At 37.4% G+C, this 22,581-nt stretch overlaps 1 protein-coding gene across 1 annotated transcript; it reads right to left on the bottom strand.

Annotated features, from left to right (window-relative positions):
• Positions 1-20,184: 20,184 nt before the first annotated feature.
• On the bottom strand, positions 20,185-21,258 carry LOC131598108 (uncharacterized). Its single transcript, XM_058870741.1, has one exon. It carries the CDS (start codon positions 21,256-21,258, stop codon positions 20,185-20,187), a length of 1,074 nt encoding a protein of 357 aa, XP_058726724.1.
• Between the last annotated feature and the right edge of the window lie 1,323 nt (positions 21,259-22,581).

Here is a 22,581-nt window from a genome sequence, read left to right as displayed (position 1 = left end):
ACATGAAATCATCAACTTTCCTGTCATTTTGCAATTCAGAAGAATGCCTTGTACCACCACCACTATCGGTGCTGAATGTTGCCCAATGCTGCGGTAACATTTGATCTGTATTAAGCATCACAACACCATTAAAGTCCTGCAAGACTTTCTAAGCCGTTCCTCGCGAATAGAACTCAACAAATCTACATCCCTCCAAGGTACCAGTTTGCTTACTACTTATGATCTTGGCTATAACAACCTGCATATAGACAACAACACAACAACAACATCAACAAAAAAACTAATCAAAAGTTTCAAGTTCATGTAACTTATAAAAAATTGCAGATCTACATATTTTGAAGCTTTTGTGTATAATATTTAGATGGTATAACTAAAATCGTAAGCTTTAATGTTTCAAATTCAAAAAAAAAAAGTTGAGTAAAACATTTACCTTTATTAAACGTGGGTCTTCGAAATGCTCATGTTAAGCGAAGATCTGCTTCATATTCTTCATCTTGGTGTGAGGAATCGCATATTCTGAAACGAAAATAAATCAAAGACTCAAAGGAATCACATCTTCTAAAAATAAAATTAAATCAGTGTGAAATCACGAAATGGATCTCAAATCCAAAAAATAGAGCGGCTACTCGTTGAAGAGAAAATTGTGTAGAAGTTGTGAGGTGGGGTGAGCATTGCGTGGCTTGGAGGTGAGAGGTGACTCCGGCGACATTTTTAGGGTTTCAAGGAAAAGGAAAAAGAGAGAGTAGAGAAGAAGGGGAGAGAAGAGAATACGTAATGAGGAGGAAGAAGAGAGAGGGGTATGATTTTGAAATGAGGGAAAGAGGGAAGAGTGAAATTGGACCAATAATATTGTAACACTTGGTGAATTTGTTGTGAAAAGTAGTATAAAGAAGAGTTTATTTTGTTAATTACGAAAATGTACAATTGTTAGTGCAATTTTTTTTGGAGGAAAGGGCATTTTCGGTAGAATGCTCAATCTTATAATAATGGGTAGATAGTAGATTTCAAAGTACAATGCCTACTGACAAGTTAAGGTGAATACAAGCATGGAATAATTATTCAAAACTTACTCGTAATTGTGTAATTGTATGAATGTTTCTATTATTTCCACATTTTCGGAATGTAAATCACGATTTACTTGCTAAATTGTTGTTTTCTCATGAGATATAATTGCTCCACCTTGATTTCTCCATTTGTATGACTCGACTATGATTTGTGGTCGTTTTCACGACGTTGTTTTGACATGCGTAGTTGCTGCCCCGGTTTCTAAGTAGTTGTTAAACTTTGATTTACCTTGCGGTACTATGTATCTAGAATTGCTATAACATCTGGGTGATGATTATTTTTCAGGGGATATTAAAGATTTTTTAAGAGAATATCACTAGAGACATCAGATTAGCTTACGGTGTGTGGTTCCAGAAGTTTCTGAATTTCTCTAAAGGTAATTAGTTATTATTTTGCTATACTTTCTGAATCTCTCTCGTCAAAGTAATTAGTTGTGATTTGAATGAACTGCTATGATGGATCGTTTGCACTTTAATTAGTTGCTTATTTCATAGTGGCATGTAGATAGAGTTTCAATTATAGTAATCATTCCCGAATAGTTATGCATAGCGTCCGATCCCAAAAGTACTTGGGGGATAGTGATGCATAGCGGCCGATCCCAAAATTTAAATTTTCCAAAATGACCATGAATACCTTAAAAAATAGAAGGGGACTGAATACTAATAGTTTATTTTTAGATTATATTAAGTAATACTCATTATTCCGACATGTGGAATATTCTTGATGTCAATTTCGTTAATCGTTAAGTGATGAACTTACTAACTTTGTGAATTGAATTCGCCATAGGGGTTACTTGTGAAGAGTGAAAGTTTGACCGTTTTTGTTTAGCTTAATTAAGACATGGATAAGACATGGATGAATTCAAACCGATTGTCGAAAGAGTACGAGAAAGGGGTATGGGAATTCGTTGAGTTTGCGGTTGCGCACTCCGAAGACCCGCTTCGAATGCCGTGTCCTTGCTTGGGTTGCTGTTATGGGGGTAAGGTTGACGGGAATAAGTTGGCATCCCATTTACTACGGTTTGGAATTGATAGAAGTTATACATGTTGGACAATGCATGGTGAGAAAAGTAACGGGAATGCTGAGTCGAGGTGTAATAGGAAGTATGCTTCAAACGACGATTGCACAGACACATACGATTGCGATCGAGTCGAAGAGATTGCAGAAGCGCTTGAAGAAGATCTTGAGGATTGTCCCAAAATGTTTGAGAGGTTGGTAAGCGATGCAGAGAAACCGTTGTATGATGGTTGTTCAAAATTCACAAGATTGTCTGCGGTGTTAAAGTTGTACAACTTAAAGGCGGACAATGGATGGTCGGATAAAAGTTTCACAGAGTTATTAGCCCTTATGAAAGATATGCTACCAAAGGATAATGTTCTTCCCAATCGAACGTATGAAGCCAAAAAGATGTTGTCCTCTATTGGCATGAGCTATGATAAGATACATGCATGTCCAAACGATTGCGTTTTGTTTCGAAACGAGTATGCAGCGTTGAATGAGTGTCCTAAATGTGGTGCCCCTCGATATAAGAAAAAGTTGTCTCCTGCTAAAGTCTTATGGTATTTTCCTATAATTCCGAGATTTAGACGCATATATCGTAGTGAGACCGATTCAAGACACTTGACATGGCATGCAGATGAAAGAATTATTGATGGAAAGTTGCGACATCCGGCAGACTCACCACAATGGATGAAAGTTGATACTGAATATCCTGAATTTGGAAAAGAAGCAAGAAACCTCCGGTTGTCATTGTCTACTGATGGAATGAACCCGCATGGTATTCAAAGTATCTCGCATAGCACATGGCCTGTGATTCTTATGATTTATAACCTACCTCCGTGGCTATGTATGAAGCGTAAGTACATGATGTTATCTATGCTAATTTCTGGGCCTAAACAACCAGGGAATGACATAGACGTATACTTGGCACCCTTAATCGAAGATTTAAAGTTTTTGTGGGAGAACGGTGTGGAGGTTTACGATGGGTATAGGAAGGAAAGTTTCAACTTGAGGGCGATGTTGTTTGGAACAATTAATGATTTTCCAGCATACGGAAATCTATCCGGGTACAGCAATAAAGGTCAAAAGGCGTGTCCTGTTTGTGAAGATGAAACCGATACGACACGATTGGAGCTTTGTCAGAAGAATGTCTTTCTCGGCCATCGTAGATTCTTAAATTCTAATCATCACTACCGTGGGTGGAGAAAAGCATTCAATGGAAAGGCCGAACATCGTACAGCCCCGCCTTTTTTGTCAGGTGATCAAATTTTTGAAAAGGTGAAAGATATGAGCACTCAGTTTGGCAAGCCTTTTGCACATTCACTTGTCAAGGGTGGGTGGAAGAAGAAGTCAATTTTTTTTGAACTTCCATATTGGAAGTCGTTGTACGTAAGACATTTCCTGGATGTTATGCATATTGAAAAAAATGTATTTGACAGCGTCATAGGTACGTTACTCAATATACAAGGAAAGTCTAAGGATGGCCTTAACATAAGGAAGAACATGGTAAACATGGGAATGAGAACTGAATTGGGACCCGTGACGAAAGGAAGACGAACATATCTGCCACCTGTTGTTTACACTCTATCTAGAAAGGAGAAGAAAACATTGTGTAAGTTCCTCAGTGAAGTTAAAGTTCCAGAAGGCTACTCTTTAGATATTAGAAGACTTGTGTCCATGAAAGACCTCAAGTTAAAGAGTTTGAAGACGCATGATTGCCATGTTATAATGGAACATTTTTTACCAATAGGTATACGTTCTATTCTGCCAGAAAAAGTAAGAAGCGCAATAACTAAGCTGTGTTTCTTCTTCAGGTAAATTTGCAGTAAGGTGGTCGATCCCGCGATCTTACCAACATTGCAAAAAGAGATAGTTGTTACTTTATGTGATCTTGAAATGTATTTTCCTCCCTCGTTTTTTGACATAATGGTTCATCTAGTCGTTCATCTTGTGAAAGAGACACAATTGTGCGGACCAGCTTATATGAGATGGATGTACCCTGCTGAACGTTATATGAAAATATTAAAAGGGTACGTGAAAAACAGAAGTCGACCGGAGGGTTGTATTGCCGAACGATACGTTGTTGAAGAAGCGGTTGAGTTTTGTACTGAATATCTGTCAAATGTTCAATCAATTGGACTCCCCAAATCTCATATTGTCGAAAAAAAAGAAGGAAAAAGGCTAATTGGAAATAAAGTTGTGACAGTATCAATGGTCGAACGGGATCAAGCGCACTTGTATGTTCTGCACAATGAGATTGAGGTTGAGTCGTATGTTGAAATGTACAAGGTTGTTCTCCGAGATTTAAATCCAAATAGAAATGATAACTGGATAGTACGAGAGCACAATCGAAGTTTCATATCGTGGTTTAGGGATCATATTTATTCAAAGTATCGTTCAGATCCTGCTTCAGTAACAGAAAGGTTGAGATGTTTAGCCTATGGTCCAAGTGTAATTGTGCTTTCTTATAGCGCATACGCAATTAATGGATACACATTTTATACCAAAGAACAGGATGATAAAAGTACTATGCAAAATAGTGGTGTTACCTTGGTAGCTGAAGCAATGCACATATCAAGTGCGAATGACTTAAATCCGAAATTTGCAAATTTGTCATATTTAGGGGTTATCGAGCGCATTTTGGTGTTTGATTACGCGAAGTTTCAGATTCCTGTATTTGGTTGCAAGTGGGTTGAAAATAATAGTGGCATACGAATGGATAAGTCAGGATTTTTGCAAGTGGATCTCAATAGGGTAGGGTACAAAGATGAGCCTTTCATTCTAGCCTCTCAAGCTAAACAAGTGTTCTATGTCAATGATCCGACAAGTACGAAATGGTCTATAGTGCTTTTATCTAACAAAATAGTTGATGAAAACATTAAAGATCAAGGTGATATTGGTGTTGGCATTGAATCTTGTACAAGAAACGATCAAAATGAGAATGAATCTTGTACTAGAAATGATCATAATGAGGGTATTTGGATCAATCCAACCGTCCGCGTTGTTAAGAGACGCGTAGAACACAATCCTACCAAGAAAAGAAAGAGACGTTAGTGATAAAGGTAATAGTATACATATTCCAACTAATTTGCTTTATTCAATTTGTACCGATTGTTTTATTCAATAGTATAGTACTTATTCAATTTTTGTGCATATTCTCGTTTTGTACATAACTTTTGAACCATGTATCCGTTTGTCGACTTCTTTACATGTAACTATACTATTTTGACGATTCCGGAGCTGCTCATGCACTTATCTTTACATTTTGGGACTGTTTTTTTATCGGTTTTGCTTCTGTCCGTAATCAAAAGTCGGGCTTAGGGTCTGAATTTCGGAAAACCGACTTTATTTTTGAGTCCGTGGGGACGTTTTACCATAGCCATGTAAATTTCGTTCAATTCCGACAACTTTCTTTTTTGACGCTTATTTTGATTTGTACCGATTTCGTTACCGATTTACTTGTACATGCATGGTTTGACTTCCATTTGACTTGTATAGATTGTTAGCTTATTAATACTGTACTAATGTGCTTTAGTTTGTTTGATACAGGTTCAATGGCTACGGATAGAGATGCTCCACTTGAAAACTCACAAGAAAGAGATGCTCAAGAAAGAGATGCTCCGGATACAAATGCTCCACCTGATACTGAAGCAAAAGAAGTTGCACGAGGCATCACCATTATGAAGGGAATCATTCGACATAGAGACCAAGGATTAGTATACCATTTGGAATGGAATTCTGAAAACCAACCAATTGGTCCTAATTCTGCAAAGTTGACAAGCTATATTGGTGCACTTGTTCGTATGCATATTCCAGTCTCCGTAGCTAAATGGAATCTGAAAAGCAAAGAGTTGAATGCGGAAAAAAAAGCGATTTGGGACGAGCTTCAGGTATATATCATATATGGTTGTTATTATTATCTTGACGATAAATTGTTTAAATTACTTATACTAACACACTATGCGTATGTTTTTTTGCAGAGGACTTTTGAGATACCAGATGATCGTAGACGCTACATACTTAGTTTGGCCGGAAAAAGATATAGAGGGTGGAAAGCTTTTTTGACAAACACCTATCTTAAGGATAAAGATGGAAACTTTCTTGAAGAGGCACCGGGACGGCCAAAAAAGTATGAGATCTTCATTGATGAAAAAGATTGGGTTGAGTTTGTAAATCAAAGAGATGAAGATTTTCGGAAAAGGAGTGCCACGAATAGTGCGAGAGCATCCAAACCCGCGTATCCATACAAAAAAGGGCATTTGGGATATGCACGCTTAGAGGATAAAAGTGTAAGTAAATAGAAATGCGTTTTAATTAATTGTCTAAATGTGTTTTATTTGACGATTTTATCATTTGTGTCAATGCATAGTTAGAGGAGACTAAAAGTGAGGAAACTTCACTTCCTGTACATGTATTGTGGAAGGAAGCTCATGTGGGCAAGAATCAAGCTGTCGATCCCGATGTTCAGAGAGTTTATACTGAATGTGTAAGTATAATACTGTGTCTTTAATTAAATCAAATGTTTTTTAATATATAAATGATTTTTTATCTCCACTAATCATTATTGAAATGTAAATGAATTATAGGAGACCTTGTCGCAATCGGTGTCCACCGGTGAGGACCAGGATGATAGGAGCGTACTTAGTAGAGCACTAGATGCTCCTGAGTATCCCGGTCGGGTGAGGGGTAAGGGTCATGGTGTGACTCCAACCTCTTTTTACAAGCATCCTAGGAGAAGAAATCTTACCAATCAAGAAGTGTTGCAAAAATTGCAGGAATTGCAAGCACAAGTCTCTGAATTGCAAAGAGATAAAGATATGTATATGAGAGAAAAGTGCAATACTGCATCGGTGAAAGAAACTAGTGATAAAGCTAGTTTCAACTGTCAAAGAAAACTTCCTGAGGTAATTATAAATTTCTTTTCCTTACAAATTGTTCTATTTTATTAACGATAATGACTTTATATTTACTATTGGTTTAGGGCATTTCTTCTTGCCAACTATACTTATCGGCACCGTATTATCGCCTAGTTGGCAAGAGAAAAGTGCACAAAACTGTGGGAGATTTACTACACCATAGACCGCTCCCGGATGGACACCTGAAAGTATCAGTTGATGTTGTATTAGATCATGATGCGGTGCTACCGGTACCTGACATGGTCTCAGAGACAACATTGATGCGATATGCAATAGGATCTGTGGTGTCGTTTTTTTTTACCTCCCCGTTTCACTTGGGAGGACGACACACTAGACCCTTCACGCGAAATTTGGAAGGAGAATGCGCCCGTGGTGGGATGAATTTTGGTGGGAAAAAAAGACCTCAACTAAACCCTAGGAGTTTGCTAAGTGTGGGGATTCACCTAGACTAGAGATTCTGGAGTCCGGGAGGTCGGTTATACATAGGGAAGAGTTTAAGCACCCTACATATCTGTAGTACTCTACAGGAATCTTCTCTGTGTCTAAATGTGTTTGTGCTGCTAATGATTATTGGGAAAGTTTCTCCTTTGTATTAGGAGAAGGAATTGAATTGAGTAAAAGAAAGACAGACAGACTGACTGACTATTTTTGGTATTTTATTAGCTCGCTGAGATTCCTTGTGAACCTCATGCCTACATATCCCTAATGGGAGTCAGAGCTTAATGTAGTTCGGGGAACTAATTAATTATTAATTATTTTTGGGTGCCTTGCTTGAAGCTCAAGGTTGAAGCTTGAATTAAATCTCTGTTTACGGTAAAGAGACATGAAGTCATCTTTACAGAGAGGTATTTCTACTATTCCACCACAAACATTAAAAGAGTGACAGAATAACTGAATTCATTTCATTCAAGAGGGGGACCTTACTTGTGTATGTGCAAGTATACCAGTCAAATGCCTCTTAAATGAAAGAAAAATGCTCATCCAAATTAGGGAAAGTTACCACATGTCTGGGTTTTACTGCCAGCTCATGCCTTTCAAAATCCTAAATGGGAGACTTGATTAAAATGAAATGTAATGTTTGTTTGTTTGAATGTGGTGAGATAGAGGAAAGATCTCTCTATAGAGATAAGCTATGTCTATCTACTGTATAAAAGATTTGATTTTTAACTGGCTTGTATGAGGCCCAAGCTTGAGGCTTTTTGATTAATGTATTATTTATTGACTCTGGGAGATGACTCCACTGGGGGTTAATTACAAGGAATCTTTGTATTCTGTACAAAGCCCATAATTGAGGCTGACTCTAGCTAGAAAAAAAATATTTTCTGCCTTGTACAAAGCCCAAGGTTGTGGCTGACTAAGTATGAATGACTCTAATAGGGAAAAGATCCTAGATGTTAGGAATCTTTGACACATGAAGTATGGTTTATCTGCCTTGTACAAAGCCCAAGGTTGTGGCTACCTGAATGATGAAGGACTCACTAGGGAGACTCTATTATCTGCCTTGTACAATGCCCAAGGTTGAGGCTGACTATTAACAGGGGAGTTTTATTGTTTTGGTGCCTTGTATGAAGCCCAAGGTTGAGGCTAACTATTTTTGTTGGATTTTGACTCTATTGAGGGATTTATTTATTAAAAGACTGATTTTTTTTGGAAGCTAACCCTTTCCAGGGATTTTGTCTCAGCTGGTGAGTTTATCTTTTGAAAAGAATGATTTTTGGAAGCTAACCCTTTCCATGGGTTTTATTCTTTTAAACAGGTTTTTATTAATTGACTTTGGAGGCTAACCCTTTCCAGGGGTTTTTGTTAAGATGAAAGAATGATTTGGAGGCTAACCCTTTCCAGGGGTTTTTGTTAAAATGATGGCAGAAAGATTATCTAATGAGACTTCTTGTTTAAAGCCCAAGATGAAGGCTGACACTTATTGAGGGTAAACAAGTATGGATCCTAGACTCTGCTAAGGAAGATTAATGAAGATAAGGGTGACAGAGACTGTCCATGTCTCTCATTCCAAAAGGTGTACTCAATGTAAAATTGAGACAAACTTAGCTTGTTTAAAGTCTGGTTTAAATTGGAAGAAACTCACCAGGGTATGTTAAAAGGTGATTAAAGACCTGTTCCTATGTTTATAAGAAACCTGATGGGTCCTTGTATACAAGCTCAAGATGAAGCTGGAAATGCTTTTAAGAAGCCTGTGGGTCCTTGTACAAAGCCCAAGAGGAGGCTAATCGAGGGTCATTGAGGGTCCTTGTTATAGCACAAGAGAAAGCTATGTGGTTTTGAACTTATTTTGGCTTTAAGCAAATGGGTAAGAGGTTTCACCGGGAATAATTCCTCTTTGGGTGGATGTGTCCTATTTTTTTGGATTCTAAGGTTTTTGCCAAGATGTTTCACCGAGAATAATTCATCTTGGGGGTTTGAACTACAGATCTCTCATTAGGAAAGAGCCTTCACCGGGAAGACATTCTCAATCCTAGGTCATATTCCTATAATATATATATATATAGTTTAAATGTCCTAGGGTTTACGCTCAAACATAGTTCTAATATATATATAAACAGTTCTATATTTGACAATAATTTAAATAAAGACTGTAAATTGAAAGCTTGTAAAGCCTAACCTGGATGGAGTGGAGACCTTTGAAGAAGTATGTACAAAGCCTCACCAGCAGTTGATGGATAACAGTTGAATATATATGATAAACAGTTAATGGTTTTTTTGAAAACAGAAGAAGTGAAGATGGACATAGGTCACATAGGTATCTGAAGAGTTTCACCGGGAATAATGCCCTTCAAATACCAGAAGAATATTTTGAAAATAGAAAGAAGATTTTGTAAATACAGTTTTGAAAAACAAACTATGAAAAGAAAAAGGTGTTGGGACTTACACTCTATTAGAGGCCCACTTAAAAATGATTTACTGTTTATGAAAACAGATGATTGAAATACTGTTGTGAAAACAGTTGATTGAAAACAGGCAAGTAATTCCTTTGTACAGTTATGGAGTTTTAGGCTTACCTCGAAGAATGAGAAATTGGATTTCTGAGTTTGAGGTATTACCTTGATCCTCGAATGATATGCTTGGAATAAATTAGGATCTCAACAGATGTTAAGCATCCACACCAGCGGAAAAGAAACGTCGGATAAGCTCACAGCTTACAGCATTTCATGATCATCCAGTAATTGTTTATGGACTTCTACAGCAAATGGAAGACCAAACAAAACAGACAAAGCCAAAGAGCAACAGAGAAATAATCTCGAAGTCTCGGATGAAGTGAGAAAATTCAAGTATTGTGCAACAGTAATTAAATAAAATTTTAAATGATTAACTACACAAAATAATATAAAAATATCAAACTTAAATGAAATTAATCTAAGAAAAGATATTTTTGTAGTTTTATGTGAAAATATTTAGAAAACATAAAATTAAGTATGTATCTAATATATATTTTTTGAGTTTTTAATAGGAATTATAAAAGAGAATTAAAATCCTATATTAAAATTAAAATACTAAATCAATTTTATGAAAGATAATTAAAGAAATAGTTAAAGGAAAAAACTTGATAATTGGGCTGGAGGTGTGGAAATCAAATTGGGGGTGCAGGGCCCAAATGACTTAAGCTGAAATAAAAAAGAGGGGACCGGACCGGGTCGGGTCAGATGGAACCCGGATCCGGTTTTCCACTTATCACAAGAAGCTGGGTTTTGATTGGAACCCTAAACCAACACAAGAGGCAGCGCCTCTTTCCACTTCTCTCTTTCACGATAGTTCTGAGAAACAACAGCAACCAAAAATTGCCTCATTCTCTCGGAACAACAACAACAACACGAATCTCTCTCTCGGTTTCTCTCTTCGCCGGTAACAACCATGGATTTCGTTCTCATCATCATCTCTCTCGCGAATGACAACAACAACATCTCTTCCCTCTCGGTTTGCTCTTCTCACGGAAACAACAGCAACCGAAATCTCAGACTCTCCCTCGGTTAAACAACAAGGAAGCTCATGGTTCACTCTTCTCACGGTGAACAATCAACGGTGACAACCTCCGTCTCTCTCTTGGCTTACGGCGAACAAACAACAACAACATCTTGTGTTTCACCGATTCCATTTGTGTTTTGTGAAAGAACAAAAGTTCTCTCGTCTCAAGGTAACAAAGTTTGTTTCAATTTCGTTTTTCCTCTTTTTACGACATACCAACAATTATTTTATGCACTTTCTGTTTTTGGTTTCAGACAACATACAAGAACGAAATTTACAGTAGCGATTTAAAGCAATTATTGAGAGTAAGGTAGAAACGACTTACCTGGATTTATCACCAAGGTATGACTTTGATCCTTCTTGCTTCTGGAATTTCGTTGCTGAGTTATGTTGTTCTGTGGCTTTTTTTTGAATTGTTGAACATGTTGCTTCCACTGATTCAGAATTGTTATTGATTGTTGCTCTACGGCTACTGCTTTCTGAATTCACAATTTTTTTGCGATGCTACTGCTTTCAGAACCGTTTTTGAATTGTTGTTCGCTGCTGAATTTTTGAATTGCTGCAGGTACAACAATGGTTAGTGTAAATATTGAGAGTGAAAGCAGAAAGACTTACCTGCGGCGAGGAGGATGTTGAAGAGTCATCTATGGAGGCTCGAAGATGAGAGCCATCGTTGAAAAGCTGTCAGCACCCAAGCAAGGTATGAAGGCTTCTCTTCTCCCTCTTACTTTTGTATTTTTCTGTAACTTAGAAGCTACAGACTGCTGGCTGCGTTCTCCCCACCTTTTTCATGCTCTATTTTGTTTGCCTCTCTTCTATATATAGAGGAAGAAATAAGGGACATCTTTGGTCATTTTGGCAACTAAGCTTAGTCTTTAAGCTCACTTAGTTGTTAAGTTGTCATCATTACAAAGAATATTCTTTCCCAAAATAATCATTGCAAAAATTTCTTACATGCTAAGTTTGCTTAATGGCCAAGCTCCACAAGAAAATGCACATGGGATAGAATATTATGCACATGGGAGGGAATATATTCTTCATAACTCTTGCAAGTGAAAGTTCCACGACATAACTTGTTTTTATGTCATGAAATTGGTAGCCTCTAAGTATAGTAGTTATGACATAATATATATCCCTTTGACTTTCTTTGACTTTTTTGACTTTTCCTTTTTCCCTTTTTTTTTTTCGAAAAATATGGCCTCCATGTGGGCTTTTGGGCTTTTTGAATTATTTATTTGACTTTTGCTAATTCCACCCTTTTTGTTTCTTTTTCATGTCACATGAGGATTTTGGAGAAGAATTGAAGAAACTTTGGACTTGAAGAATGAATACTTTGATGATTGAAGAATTGGTGATTTCAAGCATTCTTGAAAGCTTCCCTTTAGTTTCCATTCTTTGTAATTCAAATTCATTTCACTTTAGAATTTGTATAAACTTTATATTTTTGAAAGTGAAAAGAATTTGAATGTTGTAATCTTTGAACTTTGAATTGTACTTTGAAATGTAATCTTCAATCTTGGATTAAGTCCACTTGTAATTCATTTGGAAAGTTGGAAATGTTCATGTAAAGAAAGAACTCCACTCTTGAATTTTCCTTTAGAATTTTGCATGAAATTGTATGAAATATGAACCTTGAATATTCTTTGAATGAATTTTGAACTTTGCAAACTTTGAATGATCCATGGTAATTCTTGAACGGAAATTCCTTGAAGTTGATGTGAAGAATATTTTTGCACCAATGAACTTGAAATGATATTGAACTTTGAATTCTCGAATTCATGGTTTTAAACCATACTTGAAATAATTCTTCCAAAACGGACTAAAGATAATTCTTGCAATTCTTTGATGAAATTTCCATGAATTGTTTCAAACTTGTATCATCTTCCAAATAATCCATAAGAAACAATTTTCTTCACCATGACGAATGCATAGGCCAAAATCTTGAAATAGATTCCAAACAAAAACCTTGAATCACACAATTGGAAATGGCGCACTTAAAATGAAATCCTTCATGAACATGAATTATCTTGCAAAGAATGACTGAATAAATGCAGTCTTGATCATGGCTTCCAAACCGATCAAGAAACATTTTTGAATTTGACGTCAACGATGTGACATCTCAGGGGGGGTCAAAATTACGGTATGACAGGATCATTTGTTGCATGGCCCTCGGAGCTCATTATCATTGGTGATGAGGTATATTCAAAACCATTATGAATCATTTAGTTTTCGAATGTCAATTCTGCACCGTTACGTTAATTATTTTTTACATTTTAATTTTAGACTGCTCCTACAAAACCCGCAATTAAGGGCAAAGGGATTTTATAGGAGGAGGAGTCTGTTGCATCACTAAAAGAGGTACATTTAAGGAGTTAATATATAATTTGAATCTAAATTGCATGATTTTATATTTTATCGATCGTTATATGATTTTTAGGCATCTGCTCGGGGGTCATAACAAGTGACACAGGAAGTTCGTAGCGTACCACCTAAGGGTCCTCCGAAGCAAGCGGCAAAAAAAGGTGGTGCTTTTGTGGCTCGATACCGGACGACGCTCGGAACACTTGTTGATATGTCCGATTTGAAGGAAGGTGCTCTCCATCAAATCAATATGGAGGAAGGTATCTTTGGTGTTGAATTCATGTCACATATTGCAATAGATGACTTGGAAGAGATTTTTACGCAAGAACAACTAGGCGTCGCTAATATGCACTCGTACATCCGGTAATATTCACTCATCCGATATATTATTTAATTAGTCGAACAATTTATTTACACATTATGTTTATTATGTTTTTCACTCATCCGGTAATATACACTAATATGCACTCATACATCCGGTTATTCACTCATCCGCTAATATGTTTATAATGTTTTTATTTAAGGTTGTTGCATGACAGAGTGTTGCGCGGGACTGCATTGTCAAACAGATTCCGTTTCGTGTCTTCCGCCCATTGCAGCGGAATGACAATTGCTTCGGAACCGGAATCAGTTAGACAACGCTTAGTCGATAGATTCATGTCATCCGGCAATACAGAAAGTCTGATTCTTTGGGCGTATAATACCCGACCAGTAGGGTTAGTTTATCATTCTTGGTTCATCTAATCTTTGTTTCTTTTGTGTATAGCAAAATTTTCATATAACCTATTGTTTTAATTTATAGAGCACACTGGTTGTTGCTTACTATCAATCCTATAAGAGAAGTGGTGTATTATCTGAATTCGGTAAATGGTGACTGGACCAATTATCCGGCTATGAAGAAAATCATTGATTTGTAAGTGGGATCGTTCTAAATATTCATGTATATTTAATTATTTGTGAGATTGATCTAAACATATGCTTTTATATATTTGTTAGATCAATACAAGTGTTCCGAAGTCAACGAGACGGACAGGTATCCCGGACTAAATCAAACAACATTACTTGGATCAAAGTGCAGGTACATTATTTTTCACAATTTTGCTTATAATATTTATGCTACTTGATAAAATAAGACAACTATAAAATCTTATTTGTTTTTCTATGTAGTGTCCGATACAGCGGAACAGTTCAGACTGCGGATACTTTGTTTTGAGGTTTATGAAAGAAATCCTTCAATGAATCAATTAGAGATTCCAATCACGGTATGGATTTATAACTTAATTAGATAACTTCTTATAATTTATTACATTTAACTAAATCATTCATATTATGTTTTTATTCTGTAGTACTTTGACGAATTCTGTGCTGCTACTTACACGAGACTTAAGTTGGAAGAAATCAAAGAGGAATTGTGTCAATTTTATATTCATCAGCTATTCATGTAGTAGGATTTGTGTCGATTTGAAGAGAATACTATAGTACTCTAGGATATATGGTTACTAACTTTGTTCATATTGTTGCCAATTAATATTTGAAGTATAATATTGTTGATGTTAGAGATTTAGTTTGATTGACATAATGATGTATTTATATAATTTTGGATATTATAATGGTATTATATTAGTATATATATAGACCTACCTATGGTTGAAAATATATCGTCAAAAATATTACAGGTTGAAAATATATTATAGGTCGAAAATATTACAGGTCGATCTGGGAGGCTGAAATTATAGGCTGCACTTTAAAATATCTCATTTAGCAACGACAGCGCTTTTAAAAAGCGTTCTTAAAGGTCCACATACGAAAGCGCTTTGTTACAAAAAGCGCTGCCAAAGATTAAAAATAAGAAGAAAAAAATACGCAACCTACCAAAGCGCTTTTGGAAAAGCGCTCTAGTAGGGGGGCTACCAGAGCGCTTTTTCCAGAAAAAGCGCTCTTATAGGGGGTCTACCAAAGCGCTTTTTCCAGAAAAAGCGCTCTTATAGGGGGGTCTACCAGAGCGCTTTTTCCAGAAAAAGCGCTCTTATAGGGGGGTCTACCAGAGCGCTTTTTCTGTAAAAAGCGCTCTTATAGGGGGGGTCTACCAGAGCGCTTTTAAAAGCACTTTCGTTACCTACGTCAGCGCTGGCTATGAGAGCGCTTTAAAGCGCTGTTAAAGGCCAAAAAAAGCGCTTTAGAAGCCCTTCCGTGTTGTAGTGTTAGATTTATATATTTTTGTGATAAATCTCAAACCAAAGAGAAATTAATATCAACAAGTTGATTTTACTTGAATTGATAAAATACATTAAAATCAAATGTGAAAAAAAATTGAAATTTTTAAATTTAGTTCAACTCATTTTAATAGTAATATAAAGTTTCTTTTTTTTGTTCTCCATGTGGTCGTCAATGGCAAAAATGATGTTTCATGTTTTTCTTCTCGAAGTTGAATATCTTATACTAGTTATCATGATAATAATGATATAAATTATACAAATAAATTATTGTTGGTTTGAATAGACAAACTCACAGGTATAAATTTTAAAAATCATTGCCCGAATCAACTTATATCGATTTTCATTGGTTTGGTTCAATTTTTGCCCAAACTAAAAAAATCCCAACCCAAGTTCCGTTGAGTGGTTTGTATTTCGGTTTGATTCAAATTTGTCCGAACTAATGAACACCCCAAGGTTTGGGCTGGACTAGAGGTTGACTTATCGTGGTTTTCCATTTAGTGGTATGAACCTTGTGAAAATATCCTAAATAAATTCATCTTTACATGATTAACGATTAAAGAAGAGGCCACAGAAGCTAAGTATATCTTTGTTTTCTTGAAATGATATTTTGCAAGTCGTCGGGAATATGATATATTTCCTTATTGACTTGCAGATCCTATGACTTTTATGATCCATTAATCGTTTAAGTGTATCATCGAAATTTTTAGAGGTGTGATCCTAAGATTCACATAGAGGATATTGCTCGGTTCATGGTGGTTTATTTGTTCTTGGACTTTAGCATATTTCATTTAGTTGTATTTTGGTTATATAATAAAGTTCTTATTTATACATTTTTACCTTTCTTAAGTTAATTTTTGTATTTTTTGTGGGTTTTTAGCAGGGGTGGCAAAACAGGCGGTGGCCCTCCAGCCCGGCCGCGCACCCGCCAAAAGATGGCGGGTTGTGTTGGGATTTTGGGTCCGCCAAAACTCGACGTCCACCTAAGTCTGCCCCGCCAAAGCTCGTCGCACGCTAAAGTCTGTCTCACCTATTCGTTAAGCTCGTCTCGCCTTAAGTCTGCCCTGTTTTAGTTCATTCTAGTGATTCAAATTTGTTAACGTATGCATTTGCGGAAGCATTGAAGAGGATAAGAAAGAAACAAAAGAAAGAGAATTATATTATTATGTTTTGAATACATTGAGTGGGTCTATATATGGAGGATAATATATCCGTTACAAACAGAATCAGACTACAAATGTGGAAAGGTAGTTACATATGGTAGTGGGCTTTTGGTTAGGATTATATTGGGCTTGTGGATTAATATTGGAAGTGGGCCTATGTATTCCAACACCCCCCCTCAAACTGGAGTGGATGTTCAGTAATCCCAGTTTGGAAATGCAGGCTGAGAATGGTCCAAGGTGCAAAGCTTTGGTGAAGACGTCTGCGACTTGGTTTGTAGAGTTAATTGGCATGAGGTGTATGGTTTTTGCTTGTATCTTGTCTCGAACGAGGTGGCAGTCCATTTCTATGTGCTTTGTGCGTTCGTGAAATATAGGGTTGGTTGCGATTTGTATGGCACTCTGGTTGTCGCAGTATATGTTGACAGGAGATGGATGGTTGATGTTGAAGTCGCGGAGAAGGAATAGTAGCCATTGAGCTTCACATGACGTATTGGCGAGGGCACGATATTCCGCCTCCGAGGATGATCGAGAGACGACGGTTTGTTTTTTGGTTTTCCAGCTGATAATGTTGTCTCCGAGGAAGAAACAAAAGCCGGTGGTTGATCTTCTAGATGTTGTGCAGGCTCCCCAGTCCGAGTCTGAGAATCCAGTTAGCTGTGAGGTTGATTTTCTTCTGAAGAATAAGCCCATGGCCGGTGCGTTTTTGAGGTAGCGGATGATGCGCTGCGCAGCTTTTAAATGTGTTGCTGTTGGTTTGGCAAGGTATTGACTTAGTCTGCAAACAGAAAAAACAATGTCAGGGCGAGAGTGTGTTAAATAGAGGAGCTTACCTATGATGCTGCGAAATGTGGAAGGGTCAGTCAGTAGTTCTTCATCTGGATTGTCAAGCTTGATCCCAGGTTCTAATGGAGTAGATGCTGGTTTTGCAGCTAGTAATCCAGTTTCTTGTAGTAAGTCGAGACAGTATTTCCGTTGGCACAAGGTTATTCCTTGTGAGGAATGAGCTATTTCAAAACCTAAAAAATATTTAAGAGATCCCATATCTTTGATGCTAAACTGAGTGTCTAGTGTTTGTTTGATGAGGTTGATTTCTGAAATATCAGTACCTGCAAGTATTAAATCATCCACATAGACTAGTATAGCAGTAAAAGAGGCAGAGTAAGATTTTGTAAATAATGAATAATCAGACTTAGATTGAATAAATCCTAAGTTAGTGAGAGTTGTTGTGAGCTTGTGGTTCCACTGTCTGCTGGCTTGTTTTAAGCCATAGATTGATTTGTTTAATCTGCAAACCATGTTAGCTGGGAGTTTCATGCCTGGTGGTGGTTTCATATAGACCTCCTCCTCAAGATCTCCATGTAGAAAGGCTGTGTTGATGTCCAATTGATGTAAGTGCCAGTTATTGGTGGCTGCAATGGAGAGGAGAAGTCTGATGGTGGTCATTTTTATGACAGGGCTGAATGTTTCAGTGTAGTCTAATCCTTCAGTCTGTGTGTAGCCTTTTGCTACTAGCCTGGCTTTATGCCTTGCTATGGTTCCATCCGGGGCATATTTGAGTTTAAAAATCCATTTGCTGCCAATGGCATGTTTGTTGGGTGGAAGGGTGGTGATGGACCAAGTGTTTGTATCATGGAGAGATTTGAGTTCAGTTTGTATTGCTTGTTGCCAGGAGGGATCAGTAATGGCAGATTTGTAGGAAGTGGGTTCAGAAGCAGTGGTAATATTGATGGAGAAAAGCTTGTGTGGGATGGATAATTTATCATAAGATAAATATGCAGCCAAAGGGTAAGGATTGGGATCTGTAGTGGTTTGAGGTGGACAGTTTTTAGTGTTTTGTAGGAGGGAGCAATGGTAGTCTTTAAGGTAGGTGGGAGGTTTTGTTGTTCTTGAAGATTTTCGTGTTATTGAAGGAGGGGGAATAGGGCTGCTTGTTGGAGTTAAGTTAGGGTGGGTGGGGGGTGATGTTGTGGTAGTGGAAGGTGTTTCAGCATGTGCTGGTGGGGAAGTGTTATTAGGGGGTGGTGATATGGGAATAGGAGTGGCTGCAGGAGTTGTGGTAGTTGGCTGAGGTATGTAGTCAAATAAGTCATCAAGACATGAATGGTGAATAGGTTGTGGGGATTGGTATGGTGCAGGGGTAGGAGATTGATAAGGGAAAATGTTTTCATAGAAGGTGGTATCTCTGGAGAGGAATATATTTCTTGTTTTGATGTCATAGAGAATGGAAGCCTTGACCCCTTGTTTTAAACCCAAGAATATACATTTGTTAGATCTTGAGTCTAGCTTCGTTCTGTGTACCTGTAAACTGCAAGCATATACTAGACATCCAAAAACTTTGATGACAGAATAATCAGGAATAGAAGCATGTAACAAGAAAAAAGGGCATTTGTGATTCAGTAATTTAGAGGGCAACCTGTTAATAATGTGGACAGCATAAGATAGAGCATATGACCAGAAAAGCTTAGGCATGTTTGATTGAAAAAGTAGTGCACGAGTGACACCAAGTAAATGTTGATGTTTTCTTTCTACAAGGCCATTCTGTTGAGGGGTATAAACACATGAGGTTTGATGTTGAATGCCTTGAGAAATGTAAAAATCTTTTAACAAGAATTCTGGCCCATTGTCAGATCTAATGTTTTTGACAGTTTTCTGAAATTGGGTTTGAACATATTTTACAAAGTTTTTGATCAAAGAAGAGGTTTCAGATTTAGTTTTCATTAGGAAAATCCAACAATATCTGCTATGGTCGTCTACAACAGTGAGAAAATATTTGTGTCCATTGATGGAAGGATGGGAAATGGGTCCCCATATATCCATGTGGACTAAGTCAAAACAGTTAAGAGTATTAGTGTTACTAGTAGAGAAAGGGAGACGTTTTTGTTTAGCATTGAAACAAGTATCACAAGGAGCAGTGGACTTTTTTAAATTGGATAAAGGAAAAATTTTATTGATGTGTACAAGAGTTTCATATGAAGTGTGGCCTAATCTATTGTGCCATAGAGTACAGTTATTTATTTGTGGAGTATTGTTGTGATAAGTAGTGATGCTAGGTGAGGTGAGAGTGTAGAGACCATTTTGAAGTCTAGCTGCACCAATCTTCATCAGGGTATGTGTGCCCTGTATGAGACAGTGAGAGCTAGTGAAAAAACAGTGACAATTTAAGGAAGCACATAATTTTGAAATAGAAATGAGATTGGTTGAAAAAGTGGGAATATATAAAACATCATGAAGCTGGAAAAGATTGTTGAAAACTATGGAACCAGCATGAGTAGTGGTAATAGTAATCCCATTTGGGAGTCTAACCGTGATAGGAGTGATGGGTTGAAGGTTAGTAAAGTAATGCTTGTTATGGCAGACATGGTCAGTAGCACCAGTGTCAAGAAGCCATTCAGTATTAGCATTAGTAGAGACATTTTGAATGTTAGATGTACCTGAGTGTGAAGTGGATGAGCTTTGAAGATGTTGAATGTTGGGTGCAGGAGCATTGGTTGTCTATTGAAGCAGGGCAAGTAAAGCTCGTTGTTGTTCAGCAGTGAAGCCAATGTTGCCAGAATTATCTTCAGAAGTGCCAGATGCGCCTTCTTCATTATCAGGTTCATCAGCAGTAGCCAAGGCTATGTTGGCCTTTTTCAGGTAAGGAGGGAAGCCATGCTTCTTGAAGCACACCTCAATGGTATGACCAGGTTTGTTGCAATAGGTGCAAATTTTCAGGCCCTTCGATTTGGGTGTGTAGGATGGTTTGGGAAGATTGTCATTTTGACGATTTTTGATGGGTGGTTTTTGAATTTGGGCAATAATTTTTTCATCAGGGTTAGGGGTAAAGATTTGTCTTTCTTGTTGAATTAACATAGAGAAAACTTTGTTGACACTAGGAAGTGGATTTAAAAGCATGATTTGGGATCTAACAGGTGCGTATTGGTCATTGAGACCTTTGAGAAAACGAATCACATAATCATTTTCACGATAGGTTTTGATGGTGGGAAGTAATAGGCAATGACAAACAGGTTCACAAGTGCAATTAGGAAGTGGGCGAAAATTATCGAATTCTTGCCATAGTTTTTTCAGAGTGGTAAAGTATTGAGTAATGGTTTGTTCACCTTGTTTCTGGGCATAGATCTCTTCTTGAAGGTCTGAAATTCGAAAGATGTCGCCTTGATGGTATCTTTCGTGAAGCTCTTCCCAAATTTCCTTCGCAGAGTCAATCCATAGCACACTCTCAGAGATCTCTTTGTCAATAGAGTTCGTGATCCAGGCCATAACCATATTGTTGCATCGGTTCCAGAGGACGAAATTGGGATCGGTGAGATTGGGACGAAGAAGGGTTCCATCGATGAACCCTAATTTGTTCTTGGACATGAGAGCTAATTTTAGGGATCTTGACCAAGAATGAAAATTGGTGTTGTTGAGAGAAGGTGTGACGATGGCTAAGCCTGGGTTATCACTGGGGTGCATATAGTAAGGATCTAGCATGTCTTGTTGGAAGGAACGAGGTTTGGGAGTTTCGGCCATGGAAAGAGGTTTGGGAGAGTTTCTTGGAGAGTGAGAGGAGTCGTCAGAATCAGACATAGAGCAAAGGGTGAAAAAGAAGAACGAAGCGAAAAGAATGAAAGGTGGGGAATAAGCGAGAAAAGATAGAGTTATTGGGGAAGATGAGTGGTGGTGATGGGGTGGGTAATCAGAGTTATCTTTTCTGATACCATGTTAACGTATGCATTTGCGGAAGCATTGAAGAGGATAAGAAAGAAACAAAAGAAAGAGAATTATATTATTATGTTTTGAATACATTGAGTGGGTCTATATATGGAGGATAATATATCCGTTACAAACAGAATCAGACTACAAATGTGGAAAGGTAGTTACATATGGTAGTGGGCTTTTGGTTAGGATTATATTGGGCTTGTGGATTAATATTGGAAGTGGGCCTATGTATTCCAACAAAATTCTTGATGGTTTAGTTTTATAAATTTGTAAATATAAGGAATTTTTTTTTTAGATTAAATTTATTTTAAAGATACTTTATAAAAAATTGTTCTAAAAAATAAGTTAAAAAAATTTAATTGAAAGGTAAAAAAAGACTATTAATCTATAAAAAGATTTTAAAAAAATAGGTGGGCAAGCACGCCGCCCGCCAAACTGCTACCTTGGGTGATATGCATGATTTTTATGCCCATTTTACTTGGCGGGCTTGTTTGCCCCGCTCGCGTTTTTACGGACTTAAGGCGAGGCGGAGCGTTGTTAGTGCACTTTTGTGTTAGATTATTAGCTCTTCTTTTTTATCTTATATTTGATAAGTGCCAAAATGTACTTATTTTGTGTATGTAAATAGTGGCACTTATCGATACTTTTGTTAATACCGTTTGAATAATTCCCCGTTTTGTGTATAAATACGTATACTTTGTGAATAGTTGTATTTTCATATACTTTTATACCATTTGCTAGTTTTTCCTTTGTTTTTATAGGTATTCATGCTTATTGGAGCCTTGAGGAATAAAGTGTCAAAGGCACGGCTTCGATTTCGCAGTTTTGGTGCAAGCCCGCTTAGCCACCATCAAACGGACTTCCAAAGACTCAAAATAAGGATGACCAAAATCATCATTTTGGTTTCCATTCATTCATTATTGGATAGAGCATTGAATAGGCTTTCCAACGCTTCAAACCGGGCGCAATCGGAGTTACGGTTATCGAGTTATGGCGAAAACAAAATCTGATTTTTAGCAGACTCCGCTAAGCGGAGGGGGTCCGCTGAGCGGAGCTCCAGCGGAGCAAATCAGCGTTTGGATGCAATTTTGAGTCCGCTGAGCGGAGGGGGTCCGCTAAGCGGACCTACTAAGACAGCAGCTCGTTAAAAGGGGCCAAAATCACATTTTTAGGTCATGGTTTGGGTATTTT

The sequence above is a fragment of the Vicia villosa genome, linkage group LG4 (assembly GCF_029867415.1).
Source record: "Vicia villosa cultivar HV-30 ecotype Madison, WI linkage group LG4, Vvil1.0, whole genome shotgun sequence".
NCBI lineage: Eukaryota > Viridiplantae > Streptophyta > Magnoliopsida > Fabales > Fabaceae > Vicia > Vicia villosa.
The sequence above is the reverse complement of the archived record's forward strand: the minus strand, read 5'-3'. Positions and strand labels throughout refer to the sequence as shown.